General features: G+C 40.2%; 1 protein-coding gene across 8 annotated transcripts in view; it reads right to left on the minus strand.

The window, feature by feature from the left end:
- Positions 1-486: 486 nt before the first annotated feature.
- The window catches only part of LOC122781573 (cilia- and flagella-associated protein 46), a 38,285-nt gene continuing 21,170 nt past the window's right edge, over positions 487-17,601 (minus strand). For 5 of the 8 annotated variants that reach the window (XM_044045299.1, XM_044045297.1, XM_044045300.1 and 2 more), the window contains 29 exons: positions 16,984-17,145; positions 16,677-16,825; positions 16,219-16,317; positions 16,074-16,134; positions 15,464-15,616; positions 15,129-15,329; positions 14,921-15,027; positions 14,533-14,715; positions 14,196-14,334; positions 12,784-12,981; positions 11,753-11,941; positions 11,307-11,417; positions 9,923-10,105; positions 9,575-9,748; positions 9,110-9,207; positions 8,776-8,852; positions 7,890-8,026; positions 7,574-7,680; positions 7,141-7,202; positions 6,660-6,833; positions 4,408-4,487; positions 4,000-4,051; positions 3,838-3,870; positions 3,446-3,548; positions 3,226-3,338; positions 1,627-1,702; positions 1,347-1,483; positions 1,120-1,224; positions 487-983 (listed from right to left, as the gene is read on the minus strand). In XM_044045299.1, the coding sequence (XP_043901234.1) occupies positions 871-983; positions 1,120-1,224; positions 1,347-1,483; positions 1,627-1,702; positions 3,226-3,338; positions 3,446-3,548; positions 3,838-3,870; positions 4,000-4,051; positions 4,408-4,487; positions 6,660-6,833; positions 7,141-7,202; positions 7,574-7,680; positions 7,890-8,026; positions 8,776-8,852; positions 9,110-9,207; positions 9,575-9,748; positions 9,923-10,105; positions 11,307-11,417; positions 11,753-11,941; positions 12,784-12,981; positions 14,196-14,334; positions 14,533-14,715; positions 14,921-15,027; positions 15,129-15,329; positions 15,464-15,616; positions 16,074-16,134; positions 16,219-16,317; positions 16,677-16,825; positions 16,984-17,145 (3,576 nt within the window). In that variant the 3' untranslated portion in view covers positions 487-870. Of the gene's footprint in view, positions 984-1,119; positions 1,225-1,346; positions 1,484-1,626; positions 1,703-3,225; positions 3,339-3,445; positions 3,549-3,837; positions 3,923-3,999; positions 4,052-4,407; positions 4,488-6,659; positions 6,834-7,140; positions 7,203-7,573; positions 7,681-7,889; positions 8,041-8,775; positions 8,853-9,109; positions 9,208-9,574; positions 9,749-9,922; positions 10,106-11,306; positions 11,418-11,752; positions 11,942-12,783; positions 12,982-14,195; positions 14,335-14,532; positions 14,716-14,920; positions 15,028-15,128; positions 15,330-15,463; positions 15,617-16,073; positions 16,135-16,218; positions 16,318-16,676; positions 16,826-16,983; positions 17,146-17,601 lie in introns of those variants that run through there. The other 3 variants (XM_044045298.1, XM_044045301.1, XM_044045304.1) reach the window with 3 other exon arrangements.

Consider the following 17,601-nt stretch of genomic DNA (forward strand, 5'->3'; position numbering starts at 1 on the left):
ATTTTGAGCCCGTGAGAAGCTCATATATTAGTTGAGGAACGGTTGAGAGCGTTCTTCTACTCATATGTTCTTGTACATATTATTTTACGTATTCTTTTAAAAACACGATTAACCCTTAGTGCTCATGCGGATCTGTGCCGTAGGTGCCCTAGTTACACAGTTCTTACACTAATACGATTTTTCCTCAGGGGGTGTCTTTCCCCAGTTAGGAAGCCGCTATGTTAACAAGCAATAAAACAAGAAATATGAGGATTAATCTTGCACTGCAACGTCTCCTAGATGTAGTTCACTGTGTTGACATAGTCTGGCACACCATGTTTGAACAATGAGTGTGGTCCTGATGGATCATGACGTGAGGCGAACACTGTGAGAAAGAGGCAACAAATCAAAGTCTTTATGGGAGGTGAAATGAAAATGGCTTCGAGACATTAAGAGATGCAAAAAAGCAATATCATCACATTACAACGTAAAACCCAGACGATGCACCAGCGTCTCAGTCAGTCTTTTTATTGCAGGATTTCATACATTTCTGTGTATGAATATTTCTCACATGGAAAGTCTGCTACGTACCTTACATATTTAAGGTAGTAATCCTTAAGGTGTAATTTGTCTGTTCGCAGTAACATTGATATTTTAATAATAGAAGCCATGTATAGGTGGTATTACTGTGGAATCAGGCATACTGAATGATGTATGCTAATATTGCAAATGTCAAGGAAAAAAAACTAAATCACAGGGAAGGGAAGTAATGAATCATTATTCATGATTTTCTTTAACCTGCCATAGATTTCTGCACATGCACTAGATATTTTTTAAAGCTGGCTGACATCTCAACCTGTAGTCAAGTGTCAGTGAGAATGAAACATTATATTACACAAAAATCAAGTTAGGGAGTCCATAAATTACACAGTTGAAGGCTGACGGTGTGACAGTCACTTTGCGCGGAACATCGTTTTCTTTTGCGTCAGTGAGCTGCGCTGGATCTGCAGAGGAAACAGTAGTTACCATATATTTGAGAGGTACGTGCGTATGTGTGTGTGATATACCACTACAAAATCATACGGAACTGAATGTTGTGTTCACACTAATGTAAGCCGACGTGAAGTAATAGCTCAGTACCTTGTGCAGTGGCGGTAACCTTGTGATGAAGTGTCTTTGGACTGCTTCTTTTCCTCAAGGCGTGGATGATCTGACCAGAGGTCTGTCTGTCCCTCAGTAGATCTGCTTCACATGGTGAGACACACACACACACACACACACACAGTTTGTGTCAGTAAAACTGTTAATTAAACACACGGTGCCAGTTTAAATAGGTTACAATATGCCGTGTGGTATCCAAAACCTACTGTCTAGTGCAGTTCCCAAATTGTGTGTGTTCCGTTGAAGGCTGCTGTGCCACTGATTGAGCACCACACAGCTGACACCGGCCACACTCAACAGCAGAGCAGTCTCCTGAGATTTCCCCAGGGAAAACTGTCTCGCACTGCAAAGGGAAGAAATACAGAGATGTTTGGAGCCAAGTCTCTAGAAATGACTCCCCACATAGTAACTACTGTAAGACGAGTGAATAGAGAGAGAGATATGTGTTTGAAGTTTGAACGTCAGTCTATAAAGTTGTTTTGTTACCTCGTGTGTGTCCCGTGGATCGACTGGTGGAGAGGTCTGGCGTCGTTCTGCTCAAACAGCAGAGCCATTCGACACTCTGGAGAGGAAAGCACATTGTATTATTCGACAACAGAAAACTAAAGCTACTTATGAAAAAGACAAATAATGAAACAGCTGTAAAAAATGTTAAGTTTAGCAAATTGAACTTGCCCTGAAGGTCTAAGGGGCAAACTGTGATGTCTTCATATACAGTAAAATGCACAATTATCACAATATTCTAAATCATTTCTAAACAAGACAAAGTGTCACACTTTTGAGATAAGATATGATTGCAGATGGTGCAGTGTGGTCTATTTGACACCTTTTTTTAATTTTTTCTAAGAAAACAGAAATCTGCCATCCGGTGTGCTGCGAAGGAACAGCTGGAATTCACACAGTGGTGTCAGTCACACTATAGTTAGCAGCAATAACACCAGGCGAGTTGATGACACATGTGTCTGCCCTGGGGCGATGTGCATGGTCAGTGTGACACTGTCAGTCACACTGGAAAGTTTATTCTTCCTCAGACTACCTCTGTTTGTTTGGCCAAGCAGAAGACAGGAGTAGTAAAGATGTGTGGTTGTTTTTCAGAAATGTTTGAAGGTGCAAAAAAAAAAACTGAAAGGTGATTATTATGTACTTAAGGAAAGAAACTGGGTTTTATTGTCCCCAGATTGTAAATAAATCAGTTCTTTTAGGACCTCTCTGAAGGAAAAAAAACTATTCTTATTTTTATTTTAGTTTACCAAAGAGCATCAGAAGAAAAAGACTCATAAATCAACTGAAACGACACTAACCTTAGGTGGAAATGATTCAGCAGAAATCGGTCTTGAATCACTCAGACTTCGCTCTTTAAAAAGTTGAATAAGTCCAGACTGTGTATTCTATGAGATGCAACACATTACTGCGACGTCTGTCTATTCCAACTGCTTCTTCAACTTGATATCATCATCATTAATCATTAATCCCCCATTAGTTATTCTAAGTTCACGGATTTTCACAGGCCCATTAGCGAAGATGTGAAACTATTAAAGCAAGGACGTGATTATAGGACCTCATTGATTTATTCCCTGTGACACAGATCTTTCTAAATATACCACGCAGGAAATTAAAGACGTGTTCAATGAGATTACATCTAGCCGCTCCATTTAGTGCTTACATAATCCACAGCTTTGTTCCCGGTTCATTCTTCTGCCATCAATTAATGTGCAGTTTTATATACTTTTGAAAACCGTGTGTGACATAATTAAAGCGTAAAGAGGCAACTCAGCCTAGTGCCTCCAAGTGGTTAAAACTATTGCTGCCACTGTCGCGGATGAGATTGAAAATAGTTTTTTTCTTAATGAAGGTTATAGCAAATCACTGTTCTAATGCCGAGATCAGTATTCAGGATAGGGTCTGAACATGTATTAATCAAGAGCAGGTTAATGGTGGGAAACATGATATGTGTTTTCATGATTGCCTTTAAGTTAGGCTCTCTTTTGAGCAACAATGTCAACAATATAAAAACGCTGTGAATATCTATAGCTGTGCTGTACAATCGTCCATAGAAAACCACACAGGTGAAAATGCAGTGCATACCAGAGAGATTGAGGGTTGCCAGTTTGGCAGGTGGGACGCTTGCAAGGAAGTGCTCCCTCCCCAGGTAAATAAAGGCACTGCATTTGCAAAGCAACTGCTCCACCTCTGATAGACTGGACAGATGTAAGAGAGTGATGGCAGAGGAAAAGACATGAGGTGAACTGAAAGACAACAAATACAGTATGTTCACAAAGACTCTACTCTACTTTCAGGTTCTAACCAGGGTATTTGTTTGCTGTCCGTGAATCCCTCCCACAGATGGTTGAAATGTTTACTGTGGGCTTCCAAGATCTCCGTCATCCTTCTGGTCAGAGTTGTCCATTCTTTGCCACATGCAGACGACAACATTGGAGCTTTGAAACTCATACGGGGCCACAGAGTTTATGTTAAAAAGTACATGGAGGATGCTTTTAAAGGCCGGGTGCTGAGACGATCACGCGCAGAGCCATTTATTGGCTGTCGTTTAATATAAAGAGAACATTGATCATAACTGGGCGATTTAGGTCTCTAAAGGATTTGCCCATAACACTTGAACACCATATTGACAATAGAATAAAAGCACTATCATTTTATCATATTATTTATTCTCTGCATTGCGTTACATTTACTCACCATAGTTGCCGTCATTGTAAGGGTCCACAATATCTTTAGAGGCATGTTAAGAATTATGAGCTCAGTGAGTGAGTGCCTCTCTATTCTGCAATAAGACCAATTAAATAGCAAACGATTAACCCGCACATGTAATTAGACTTCATTTTTAGTCAAAAAAGATACATTTTAAGTTCCGTGTGTCAACGGGGAAAGTGTTTGAAGGCGAGGCAGGGATCTGGCAAAATGAAGTTATTACAGTGACAAAGTGTATGCAGGAGAAGTTTAAATACAAACATATGGACATTTAAAATGTGCAAATACCGTGACACAGTATAGACATTTTCATCTACAAATAGCATACGATTTTACGAGGAAAGGATTGGTGGATAAAAAACAGAAGTGATGCATGACAGAGGATAACTGCTCCCAAGCTAGAAATAGGATCTTTGTGAAAACACATTATGTAATTGATTGAAAAATCAAACATAAAAGAGAAGCGAGAGAAATTTAAATAAGCGCTATAGCTGATAGCAGGTAAAAGTAATATTGCAGGGTGTATCTGGGAGGCCCAGATTCATTTAGAGAACTTACCACTTTGATGCTTTGGCTTTGATCTCCCCTCCCTTTGCTTCCCTTTCCACCTCTGGTCTCCTTTTTGTTGTCACTTTCAACTGCCACAAACAGGAAGCAGAGTTAATATGTATGTATTCTCTGTGGGGTAGATTATACAGCATGTTGGTGAAAGGCATGAAATGTAATATGACTATTTAGATCAGTGATTCCCGACGTTGGACTCGGCCACCCGATGAGCCGTGAAAGTACTGCAGGGGACTGTGAGTGGTCACTAAAAATGAATAAAATAACAACAAAAAAGGGCATTTTTAAATTTGCAAATGGCTGATTAACATAATTAGAATTATTTAAGGTTCTCTGAGGATAAATCAAAAATAATATCCGAATTCCCTGAACATATGAACATATTAAAACATTTTTGACGTCGGTTCAGTACTATTTGAGTTTCTTTATACTATACATTGTTTTTATCTTCAATAATCATGCTCCATTTTCCTGAATCAGCTTTCCAGCTACTTGTAAGAGTCTGTCACTGTGCTTCTAATAAAAGTCTCAACAGGGCAGCAAATTGAACACATATTCAAACCAAAAGTAATTTTGCAACCTGTAGGTAGTCTGCGCTAACTTGTTCTTTGCATACCTCTTTGCAAGGCACCACACACAGAACAACTAATAGCCCTTTCAAATGTGGTTTCAAGCACTCAATCTTCTTGACCCAACAGTTAATAATGATGTTCCAGGAGTAGATGACTTCGTTGACACCCATATCTCTGATCCAGGTGCACTGGACGGTGTCATATGAAACGCCTCTTCTTGTCGTTTTCTGTCTGTAGAAGGTGTGACGCATACATGCACACACTCGGACAACAGTGGCCTTTCAACATCCACACAAGCTATGCAAATGAGTCAACCTTTAATATGGAAGATGTCTGCAGCAACAGCTCGAGTGCTCTTCATTAATGTGCATAATTCCTTTTTCTGGGGTATTACTAAAAACCCTGATAAACATATTACTTTAAAAAAACTCACAGCTCATTTTTACCTACACATTTAAAAGGCCTTTATCATTCGTATCCTGCTGAAAGAGAACAAGGTCAGAGCCGGGAGAACAGTTTAAATCGATGACGTTTTATGACGTCTTCCATGTGCTTTAGACTGACAACCTGGTTATATAAGCTTAAAGGTTGATTTGCTCGGTCAACAGCTCCCACATATATAGTATGCAATGAAATCCACAGTCCTGATTCTAAATGGTTCTAGCAGGCACAGCAATACGGCCACACTTAATGGACATCCACTTTAGCAAAGCAGGCTGTGTGGTTCACGGATGTCCGCATGAACTTCTGCATACCGCCAGGATGTGAAATGACCTTTCTCTGCAAAACCAATTCCATTTCTATGGATGGCTGCTTGTAGTCTAAAGACACAAGTGTAACGCGTTATTTACCATAATATGATGAGGAATTACGTCAGGGGAAACATCCAGTCATGCACTAAACGCCAATAGTTGATCTATGAGTTATTGTGCATTGTTCCAGCACATTTAAGTCACATCTTGCTGTGTCTTTACATATCTATGGCTGTGTGACAATATAATTTACATGAGCCACTCAATTTGTCATTCGCAGTGTAACAATGATACCAAAAGAATAAAAGGGCAGAAGACTTACCACAAAAAAAAGGATTTCTTACAGTTAAAAACAAAAAGAAATGACAGGAACTTAGGGCAATAAAAATGCTTGGTGTTTGTTTGATTATGGCAGTAAAAACGGACTGAAAACATGCTGATTTGGAATGATTTTTTATGGCTTTAGACTTGCATGAATTAACATGACTGCAAGCCATTTCAGTCATTTGCACTCACTTCTTCCAGTAATAACTGTGCTAGTTAAAGCACATAACATTTACTGTATATATCGTAGTGAAAATGCAAACACGTCTGCAGGCATTTTTGTTTGTGAGCACCTCGCACGGACGCTATGCGCTGTCAAACAAAATGCATGTTAACAGGCTCACAAATGCCACATTTGCAACTTCACGGTGACATATAATGCTTGTTAGTGGTCGTGGTAAAATATAGTGCAGTGGTGGCATACACATGCTAACTGCTTTAGTACTTAACGGTCAAGTATCTTTGGTTTTCTGTTCTTTGATTATGCCACTGTGTCTGTATAAGTGAGCGGCATGCTGCATTTAACAGCAGTACTCAGTCGGGATGTGAAATATGTAGAATTCTATCTTGAAATCAGGCTACATGTGTGTCTTCATACCTTTCTCCAGGTCGTTTCTGTTCAGTCGACTGTGAAGAAGCTGCAGGGAAAAGTCCCGTGACACAGAGCTCAGACCTTCCTCCTGCAGGATGGACAGGGATTCCAGTGGCAAGTCCAGCAACTTCCTGTCTGCCAGCAACACCAAATGCTCACCTGGGTCTGCGAGTAATTTAACTGTGTTCACACACAAACAACAAAAAAAAAACTTATTTGAAATATGATGAGAGACCAATGGTTATACAATGTGAATGAGCCAATAATTCATGTGTACAGCAACAACATTGGCATGAGAGAGTTGAGCCGGGGAATGCTTGAACAGAGGCACCTGCTAAAGGGCTGCCAGATAGAAATCAGGGCAAATATTGGAACAGTGGTTCCCATAATACACTGTAAGGATAACCACAATGTCCATAGGGTGACACAGACACACACACACACACACACACAAGCAAACACCCACCATACCCTCCTAACCCCTTACCGTTTTCATCTTTATCTTTCCATTTTGTCATTTCAAGACATGGTTCTGCTCCAGCCCGGGGCCTGGGGGAGATAAGGACAGGTGAGGATCACAAGCTCACACGATGGAATCAGCTCGTGTAAGATCGTGACAGTGAGCAAGAAATATAGTCGTATGAGCTCACTGCATGCGGTTGTGATAGCAGACAGAAGGATACCTGACAGGCCACATTTTAAGACAACTAGTCCGACTTGAGCACGCTTGAATATATTTATTCTATATTCTCACAGTGGACTTTTGTACCTGCCGCAGTGGTAAACAAGTCTCACTGTTGACATTTATAATGGCTCTGCCCTATTTCAGTCTATGGAAAAAAAAAAAAAGAGTCTGCTGAACCATATCAGTAACAGCACACATCTAAACATTAAGTCTGATGACAAGTACAGGTATTCACCTTAAGCAAGGGAAGTCAAACTGTGTGAGCAGAGGAAGCAAATAGTCTTCCATGTCTTGTACGATTTTGCAGAAGTGAGGTGCTAATGTCTCATCTGATGCAGTTTTCTGTACAGGGAGACAGAAGAGACAAAAGACATTCAGTAATGTAAGATGTTATTCAGTGATGTAATGTATTCCTTGGATAAGAATATTATAAATGCTATGTTTAGAGCTGCAGTGCATATCTATGAGACTGAGGCAAAGAACACGTGTCTCGACATGTCAAACAGTACACAAGGAACAACCTGATGTTTCTCAGAGGCCTCTAAACCAACCTCAGCACCGTGCCCACAGACCTCCTTGGAGAGGGCATGTCTGGTCTCCTGACCAAAAGCCTGAATCTGCTCCCTCAGAGCCAACAGAGCCTGCGGGCAGACTGAAACCTTGGCCAATCTTGAGCACATCAGGTTACCTGCAACAATGGAACTGACACGCGATCAGACATGCATACGTACAGAAACACACAAGTCTAGTAAATTGGTCCCTGTGAGCACCTTATCTCCATCCGTCTCATACTCGTCTTTTTTTTTTCCCCCTATTCTTTGACTTTGTCCTGATTATTAGGTATCAAGTATAGATTTTTACATTTTCTACTATTTCTACAACTGCTTATGTCAGACTATTTCCAGGAAAGGGCATGTGAATTGAACACCAAGCTAAAACCCTGTGATGACTTATGACAGCTGGTGTTCCGTGCTCAGGCAGACACAGACTGCTTTTCTTCTCTCCCTATCTTCATTAAATTTGAATATTTGATCTGCCTCGTGGATAAATGTTACATGGCAATACTCAATTATTTTTGTCTTAACTTACAATGTCACCCAATGCAGCTCCATATGTGTGATAAAAAAGACTGTATTCCCTGGAGTCAAATATACAGTATTATGCTAATATACTGTATATTTAAAATATTGAAAATACTGTAAATTTAAAATATACAGTATTATATGTTGATCTGTTTCCTTTACCCCTTCACATCTATGAATCTGGTTCTGCCAGAGATTTCTTACTATTAATAGGGAGTGTTTATTGTAGTGTTTGTTCATTGTGTGATCTGTTGGATTTGTTATACTTTACCAGGCAAAACATCTTGAAATATTTGATTAGGTTTGATTTGACTGTAACGATAAGCACTTTTACTATATAAATAAAGAACCAAACCTGTAAGCTGTGTGGTTTTTCCTTTTTGATTTTCTGGAACTTTGCTCATCTCATAGAAGGCCCCATAAAGTTCTGAGCTGAAAATGAAACACACCAACTTAAATACTGCATACATGGATACTCTAAGCAACACCTTGAGAAACACGCATATAAACTCATTTCCAGGCCTCTACTGGCAGGTTTGCCATACATCAAGTTCCTTGACTGTAGCCTAAACCTAGTGTCACTCATGCATGTACCATAACACCGTCATAGACAGAAATTATAACAATAAAATAATTAGAATTTAGGGAAAGTAATGTGCACAAATAGATAAGTAGAGAATAGTAAGTACCCATCTTCAGAGTGCTGAAGCAGCAGGATTTTCAGGCTGGGTGGTAGCTCTGCAAGGATGTTTAGGTGTTTGGGATTAATATTCCGCTGCCTGAAACCCTACAATCCAGAAACCCATTTCAATTTCAACATTTTATAAAGCATAAAAATTGTCCAAAGCAATAATACAATTAAAAAGTGTAACAGCATGTCAACGAACAGAACACGTCAGCTAAAATAAATTCAATATCAGTGTTTTCAATCCCCACTCCTTTATATTTTAAAATTGCAAAGCCTTCAACTGAATCATCTTCAAAAATCAAAAAACTTAGAGTACAGTGTGTTTGCAGTTCAACTACAGTGAGTTAAGTTGAATCAAAGCAAAGGTCATAACAGTGCCAATATCATGTCGGCCATCAAGGGAATTTACCAAGGTGGGTGTGACAGTGTCCATAAATCATGAGTCTGGGTGTTTGTGACCTGGTACCTTGGCGAGGCTGTTAAGAGAGTCCTCCACTCCCCTCAGCATGCTGCTGGGCCTCTCCTCCCGAGAGAGGAGCAGTTTCCCGTGGAGACTGAGCAGAGCTGAGAGCTGCGACACACTAGTGTCAGCACAGGCAGAACTTAGGACGTCGGCTATCGATGACATGGTGCAGCAAGTCTGGAAACAAAAAAGAAAGGAAGAAAAAATCTGTGGATGAACCCTTTAAGAATACCATTAATTAAGCCAAAATAAAAAGGTAGAGAGGAAGCGCTATTCCACACAGTGTTCAATTATGTAAAACAACCTCCTACATACTGAAATTGCTTAAGACATACTGTATATGATTGTTACCTGAAAGAGGGCAAGATATTGACCTGCCAGTGCCGGCTCAGACTGGCCATGACAGTCCAGCATGTTGATACAGGCATCAGCCAGGATGAAGGATGGCAGGTTATGTTGGAGACACAGGCTGACGGCGTCGGCGAGGGCGTTAGAAGCCTGTGCCAACAGCTGCTGGGCTTTAAGCCTTCTTTGCTACATAATTAAGAGAGCAATCACCAATATATTCACACCAAAACATACAGGCAACATTACTGTACATTATTAAAGTGACTTTTATTCTGTTTGGAATTGGTGCCGGTGGGGGTCTGATTGGTTGATGTAGCAATCAAACTGAAATGACTGAATGCTGATTCTGTTCATGCCAAACAAGCTACTTGAATTTAATTAAGGAGTCTATAAGAGCACTCTGATATCCCTGTACGTACTGTACAATGGGGCTTAGTACAAATGAGGTATTGTACTAACAACTTCAGAAGACTCTTGTATAACTTGGACAGCTGAAGCCTCATACGACCTTCAATTAAAGTAACTTATAATGAGGACTGTCAGTTCTCATGCCCATCTTTTCCACTGGGATTAAGTGAGGAAGTGATCTGACCACGACTTAAAATCAAACTCTGGAAATAATTTTCACAGTTTTCCTGAAACTCTGATGCTCTCACTGAAGGCTAAACTTTGTCCTTGTTCTGCCGCTGCTTCAAAACATCTTCAACTGGAGTGTCGCTATTATTTATAGATCAAACCTCCTGTGCTCCACTTACTGAAACTGAAAGGACATTTAACCTTGTACTGGTGTGTTTTGTTTAACCCCAAGCAGGTGCTTATGCCAGACTCCTCAGAACCTTGGTCGACCGCATGTGACACCTTTCTAGCATCAGTGAGAGGCTCAGGTTTTCATTACAGCTTTTCAGAATAGTTTATCAAAAACACACTGCATAATCTTTCAAATGTATAGTTTATGCTTTATGTATGCTATGTACATATTTGGTATGTGTGCAATTTAAAGTATCTATTTATCTGTTGATGATTCACTCAGTGACAAAAGTACATTAAATTAATTGATCTGTGAGGGAATTCATCTGGTTTGAGTGGCATATAGATATTGTGTTATCACATTAAACCTCAGTGCAGACACAATCATAAATTACAACTCAATTGTGCATCTTTACCAATTCAATCTGATTTAATATTCCAAGCTGATGCCACATAATGGATTGCTACTATTTTATTTTGCACCAAATTTAATATCGACTTAACATATCTCTGTGCAGGACACACACACACACACAGATCCACCTCTGCAGGATTTGAGTGGTGGAGGGATCCTCAGGATAAAGACCTCAGATTAAATGTAAATAAGGAGTGATGGGGTCATTTGTAAGGAGGTATGTACCTTCAGCGCAGCACTGGCAGGGGTCATCCTCTGCTGTTTTCCGCTCGATTGTCCTTTTTGTTCTTTCTCTGAATTCTCATCCTCAACAAAGATGGGTTTAGACCAGGCCTCCTTATGCACAAAGTTATTTCAAGGTCACAGGATAATGATCATGATTAGTAAAGAAATCCCCTCATGATCACAAACCATGAAGACTTAGGCTCTTAAATTATATAAGCAGAAATTCATCTCTCTAATCACTATAATCCGCTCACCCTGTGTAGCCTTTGGTGTGCATGTCTGTTTTTGTGTCAGTATTTCAATGATTTCTATGACTTTAACAGATTTTTTGGGAGGGATTACTCTTTTTCTTTTCTTTTGATTACATTCCGTAAAGTCTGGTGTCTGTCGTTAACGTGGAGAGACCTTCATTCATCAGTTATACATCCAGTCAATACTCTACTTACATGCTTGTGTTTGTCCCACAGAGCACACACATAAATGGGATCCTCCTGCACAGCCTGCAGTCTCAGGTACTTCCCCATCAGACTCAGACAGCGAGCTCTGCCCTCCATGTTGTCGAAAGAGTGAGAGCTTACAGCAGACAGCTGGACAAGAGCCACCTGCCCCAAAGTAATGCCCACACTCAGCCATTCCTGGAAAACACAGCGCAGTTGAGATGAAACGAGCAGCGGATCACGAGCATCGCACGTCTTTGGACACAGACCTCTCTGAATGTGTTTAGAAATATTGATGGTGACGTTCATGAATTGGCGGAATGAATGGGAGCAAATCGTAGCCTGTGTTTAATATCTTGAAAACACAGAGGAAGTACTCTTTGTTTGTGTTAAGCTCTGAGCGAAGAAGACAAAGGGAGAAAAAGAGAAAGAGAAAGCGAGAACGAGAGACAATAATGCGACTATGTTTGGAAAAAATATAAATTAAATTCAAACAAACACTATATGATTATATAATTTATAACATACAAAGAAAAGAGCTCCTAGAAGTCTGCACTTGTCATGTTCACAGCCTTACAAGCCCATCGGAGCCTAAATTATTAATATTGAATGAGCAATTTCCAATTCAGAGGTCTCTGTGACGCAGTTGCTCACAACCCTTCTGGTTTTCCAAACATGTGTTGACTAGCAAAAAGCACATTCAGCGTGGAGATTATTCCTGTCTGTCCAGTAACTGGAGTTTTAGTGTAGTCTATTTGCTACATATTATAATTCGGGAAATAAAATATTCATTATTGTTTCCAACAGGAACAACACATGCTCCATGTTTCATTTCATATTTTGAGGAACAGCTCTTCAATATCAATCTACCTCCAGGTTCATGGATACACTGAAGGAAAGCCGTGTTTCCATCCAATTATTTTTGCTCTGCATGTTGGCAGCAACATTTATACATATTTACTCTTCTTGGAAAGTTTAATTGCACTTGAATAGATATTGGATTTTCACATTTGGCCCAGGTTGTGTGTGTGTTCCGTCACCTGCTCTATTGAGCTTGGCTCAGGTGTGCGGCGTGTGAACTCCTCCAGTGCAATCTCAGCAGAGGTCTTCCGCTCACGAGCCAGAGCTTGGCATTTCTCCTCAGCACAGCGCTCCTCCAGCACAGCCAGACAAAATTCTGCCAGGTCCAGTCGCAGGCGCAGCAGCCTTCGCATAGCTGCCAGCGACATTCCACAAGTCTAGCAAAGACGGAAAGCAACGTTATAAAAAAGAAAACAGCATGCAATGCAATTCTTACTATGTTGTGTGTAATCACAAAGGAAAATTGAATACTTGAAATATACACGGCACTATGAATGAACACGCAAAAAGATGAAGATAATGCCACAGCAGTTAGCTTGTTATCCCTCTTAAATGAGCTGCACACTTGAAATCTGAAGCATTATATGTACAATATATTATATTATTCGAAGGTCTGACTAGCATTAAAAGGTAATTGGGAGAATTAAGGCGTAAGAAAGGGTTGTGATGTGAACAACAATCAAAAAACCTTCTGAGAAAACCCTTTTCTTGTGTTGTAAACGAAAATGAAAAACTTTGAAAATACCTAAACATGGATAAATAAGTGACTGTAATGATCACAGCTGCTGTATCTCATTTACATTAACTGCTGGATGCCAGACTTTAAGTTACAAGAGGCAGCAGCACCCTCTGCTGGAAGTACAATGCTATGATCCAGCCTCCTATGGCCTGCCATAGAACATTTCATCCGAAATAAGGATTTTCAGCAAGTGTAAAGGTCGCTCATTCAATCATCCCGTCATGATGCCATCAAAATGAAATCCAAGACAGCCAGTCTCTCTGACACTGAATCCCTGAGATAACCTCATCTGTATGAGTGCTTGTCGTACTTGGATAAAGTAAGATTCTGACACCCAGCTGCTGTTGACAAGTTACAGTCATAAAGGTTTTATTTGTGTGTGTGTGTGCGTGTCTGAGGACATTGAGATACTGTGGCATAAGATACAAACAGTAATGCACTATTACTATATTTAGCTAGTCAAGAATCCCTGAATATAACATGGCCACAGGTATTAATAACCTCAAACATAATGGTGATTAAGACAAAATCTCTTAAGGTGTTAAGACTGGTTGAAGTGCATAGAGTTTGCATGTTCTCCCTGTGTTGTGTGTTGTGTGTGTGTGTGTGTGTGGGTTTTCTCTGGGTTCTCCAGTTTCCTCCCACAGTCCAAAAACACGCAGATTTGAGGATGAGGCAAATTGAACACGCTAAATTGACCCCAGGTGTGAGTGTGAGAGTGAATGGTTGTTTGTCTCTATGTGGCCCTGTGATGGACCTGTCCTGGAATTGGCACCAGCGACCCTCAAGTGGAGGATAAAGTGGTAGAAGATGAGTGAGTGAGACAACACACTTTATGTGCCTGTTGTTTACCTCATCCTGCTGCGTGAGCAAGCTCTGAGCATTGAGCACCACATGCTCCTGTACTGTGACAGCCAGCTGCATTTGGGAGAGACCATCGAGCAGGAAGCGCTGCTTCTCCTCTTTATTGGATGCATGGTTGGCTAAAATTCTGTGGAGCAATAATGTACAAAGGTTGACAGGGACCAAGACAGAAAATTGACACCAGTATATGAGTGAGACAGGAAATGAGAATCTCAGGAACTTTACTGTCGACATCCGTCAAAAGCCAATCGAAGTATACTAAAAAGATAAGCAGTATTTACCGTACATAAAGATTCATTTGAGGAATAATTCCTGATTGACTAACCTCACACCATGTGCATACTCTGCATGTGCCTCTGCCGCCTGTTGTTTATAGCCGAGTTTAGTGAAACGACTGGCACACTCTCTGAGTGTCTCGCAGGCAGCCATTAGCCTCTGGACAGTCTCATGGCAGAGTGTCACTACAGGTTCACCACCACCAATGGCACGAATGCATTCCATTTCCCCTCTGCAGCACAACACATTTCATCAGTTTAAGATAATGTTACCGTCCAGTTAAGTTTGTAAATGTTTTAGAGTGAAGAACATTGATTGTGTGCATTTTGTATTATTCTTAACATCAAAAAGTATAAGAATACATAATCACACGCAACACAATAGTAACAAGGACGACTATACATTCAGCAGTTTTGAATACAATGGTTCAGGGTCACCTCATCTCTAATGATGTGATCAAGAATGTGAGCTCTGGGACTCTGTTTGCACGCTGCTCCAGGACCAACGTCAGGGCCTCACAGCCTTGCTTTATGATCTGATCGGCCTGCAAATGAAAAAGGACACAGTAGCAGCAGGGGAATCCACTACAAAAAAAGAAGTGAACTGCAGTGTGTAAGGGACTCTTAGAAGGTGGTGCTTTCATACCTCAGTTTGTGCATCTTGGTGCCTCTGGCCTACAACAGCTCTAACCTTGGTGAGGGTGAATTGGTACCAAAACTCCTCATCCCCACCAAGCGCTTTGGCTCTGTTCAGCAGGATCAGAGCTTGGGCATGGTTCTGCTCATCACAAGCCAGAGTTGCCAGACTGAGAATACCTCTTGCCACTGCCTTCTGATCCCCAAGCTCCTAAACAGAAATCATTTTACAGACACTGTCATAAAAGCTAAATTACACCAGCAAGAAGGAACAATGTATTATTTATTAGTAGTAGTATCATGTGAGTGAGATTTATTGGACACATTTTGCTGAACTGGACTCACCCTAGCTACTAAATGAGCCTCTGCCAGGAGCTGTCGAGCCTGTTGATGGAGCCCCATGCTGAGGCAAACCTCAGCTTTGTCCAGCCAAATTTCCTGGGCACTTACATTTATAATCTGTTGCTCAGACACAACCTTTACATCCAGCTCAGTTATCTGGAAAATGACAATATAGAACCATCCACTCATTTAAAAACTAAACCCCAAATAATAATAATAACAATAATAATAATAATAATAAATGACTGCTCCAGTTAGTTCACTCATACAACAAGTGTACACATCTACATATACCATTGTTTAAAAAATAGGTTTGAATACAAAAAAAGTCTCATATTTTCTGCTCAAATCTTACATTACATTACAGGGTGAACATTAAAGAGATTGCTAACATAATTCTGGGTTTATGAGACAAGAGATTAGACTGCCATAAACCTCACACATTAATCTGCCCTCATTCAGTGTTAAAGCATAAAAGCAGTATTTAACGTATGCAGTACATTCCTCAGCCAGTGTACTATTATTACTTTTAAGAAGTAATAATAAAAAAAAAAAGATGTATTCAATGAACTGTTAATGTGCAGCACATTTACTTTGTGGCCTGCACACTGACCTGATTATGAGGACTGTAACTGACGTGTGTCTCCTTTGAAAGAGCAATGACTCTGTGGCACCTGAAAATAAGGAATATAAAATCATCAATTTGAAAGAAATGAAAAATGAACAGACGATACATCTTTATCACAGAGTGAACATACTCCATTTGCTCTTGTTCCTGGATTCTGCACAAATGTGGGAGATTCTCCTGATATGGTGAATATGTCTCCAGACCTAGCTGAGAACAGATCCTCAGGATTCTAATTGGAAGAACAAAACAATAAGTAAACAAAGCCACAACACAAGTTTAACTTTATCAGTTTGAGTTACTATTGAGCCATAAATTGGTAATTGTCAGTTTTGCTTAGATCTCATTTAACATTGACCTTTTTTTTTAGACTCACAACTGCTGACAGTTGGTTGAAAATTTGGATTTGTTAGTGAGTGTTTTATGTTGCTTTATTTCAAACTTTCATCACTATTAGATATTGGACAGAGGACCCTTTTCAAACCACTGCAGACATTACTCAACACTTTTCTCATGTGCCGTAGTAATTCCCAATACCTTTGATGTTTAAAGGTGAAGGAGTTGTTCATAAAGTTCACATAATGTGTTCACCTAAGTCGGCAGAGATCGGCGAGGCCCCTCCTTTCCAGAAGGTCATCGGCAATAGTTTCAGCTAGATGCATGATGGGCAGGGTCAGGTGATCAAGTGAGAGGGAGTGCAGCTCTTTTTCCAGCAGATTAAGGTAAAATATGCTTCGAGTCTTCGGTCGAATGTCCGTGGAAAAGAAAAGAATGAATCGTCTCTTATTATTTTATCGGAATATACACCATTTTTAAAATGACCGTTTGTCATCAACACTGTAATTAACGCAATTTCAATTACGGCTATGTTGAAAAGTGAGGGAGAGGTAGTGTTTACCTGGTTAGTAATGCTGTGTGTACTGATACAGTGGGGGTTAGAGTTGCCTCTGAATATTTGCCTGGCCTGGTCGGGACAGATGTAGCGTGCCCATTCCTCTAGGCAGGAAGGAAGTGTCTGATCCAGGACAACAGGTTTAGGTCTTTCCTCGGCAGGTGTTGTCTAGTAAGACAATGAGACATTGTGTTCTTATTGTTGTACAGTCAGTACTTAAAGTATGTTTAATTAAAGCTCAATATGCCTGCTAAAAATATGTTACTGCCCCATGTGAGCTCTATAAATGCATAATTAGGTAGCATGTAGTAGTTTAACACTTTCTGCTCATAATAAATAAAAACCTAGAACTTCAAAATAGTTGATTATTATAGTGTTTGGCATACAGCACACAGGGAGGCTTTTTAGAAGTGTCATGGGGTGCTAAGACTACTTTTCTACTTAATTTTCTTGGATGTGCCCCACAGGCCATACATAAATAACTGATGTAGTTGCTGGGTTGGGAAAGTAAAGGCAACATTAAAGTGCCTGCAACCTGAAATACCAACAGTTTAGTATTCTGGTGCTGGTCAGAGTAGTAAACTTCGAAATGGCAGTTCACAAAACAATAGGTAATCATTACCC

This window comes from Solea senegalensis, linkage group LG15, assembly GCF_019176455.1.
Source record: "Solea senegalensis isolate Sse05_10M linkage group LG15, IFAPA_SoseM_1, whole genome shotgun sequence".
NCBI lineage: Eukaryota > Metazoa > Chordata > Actinopteri > Pleuronectiformes > Soleidae > Solea > Solea senegalensis.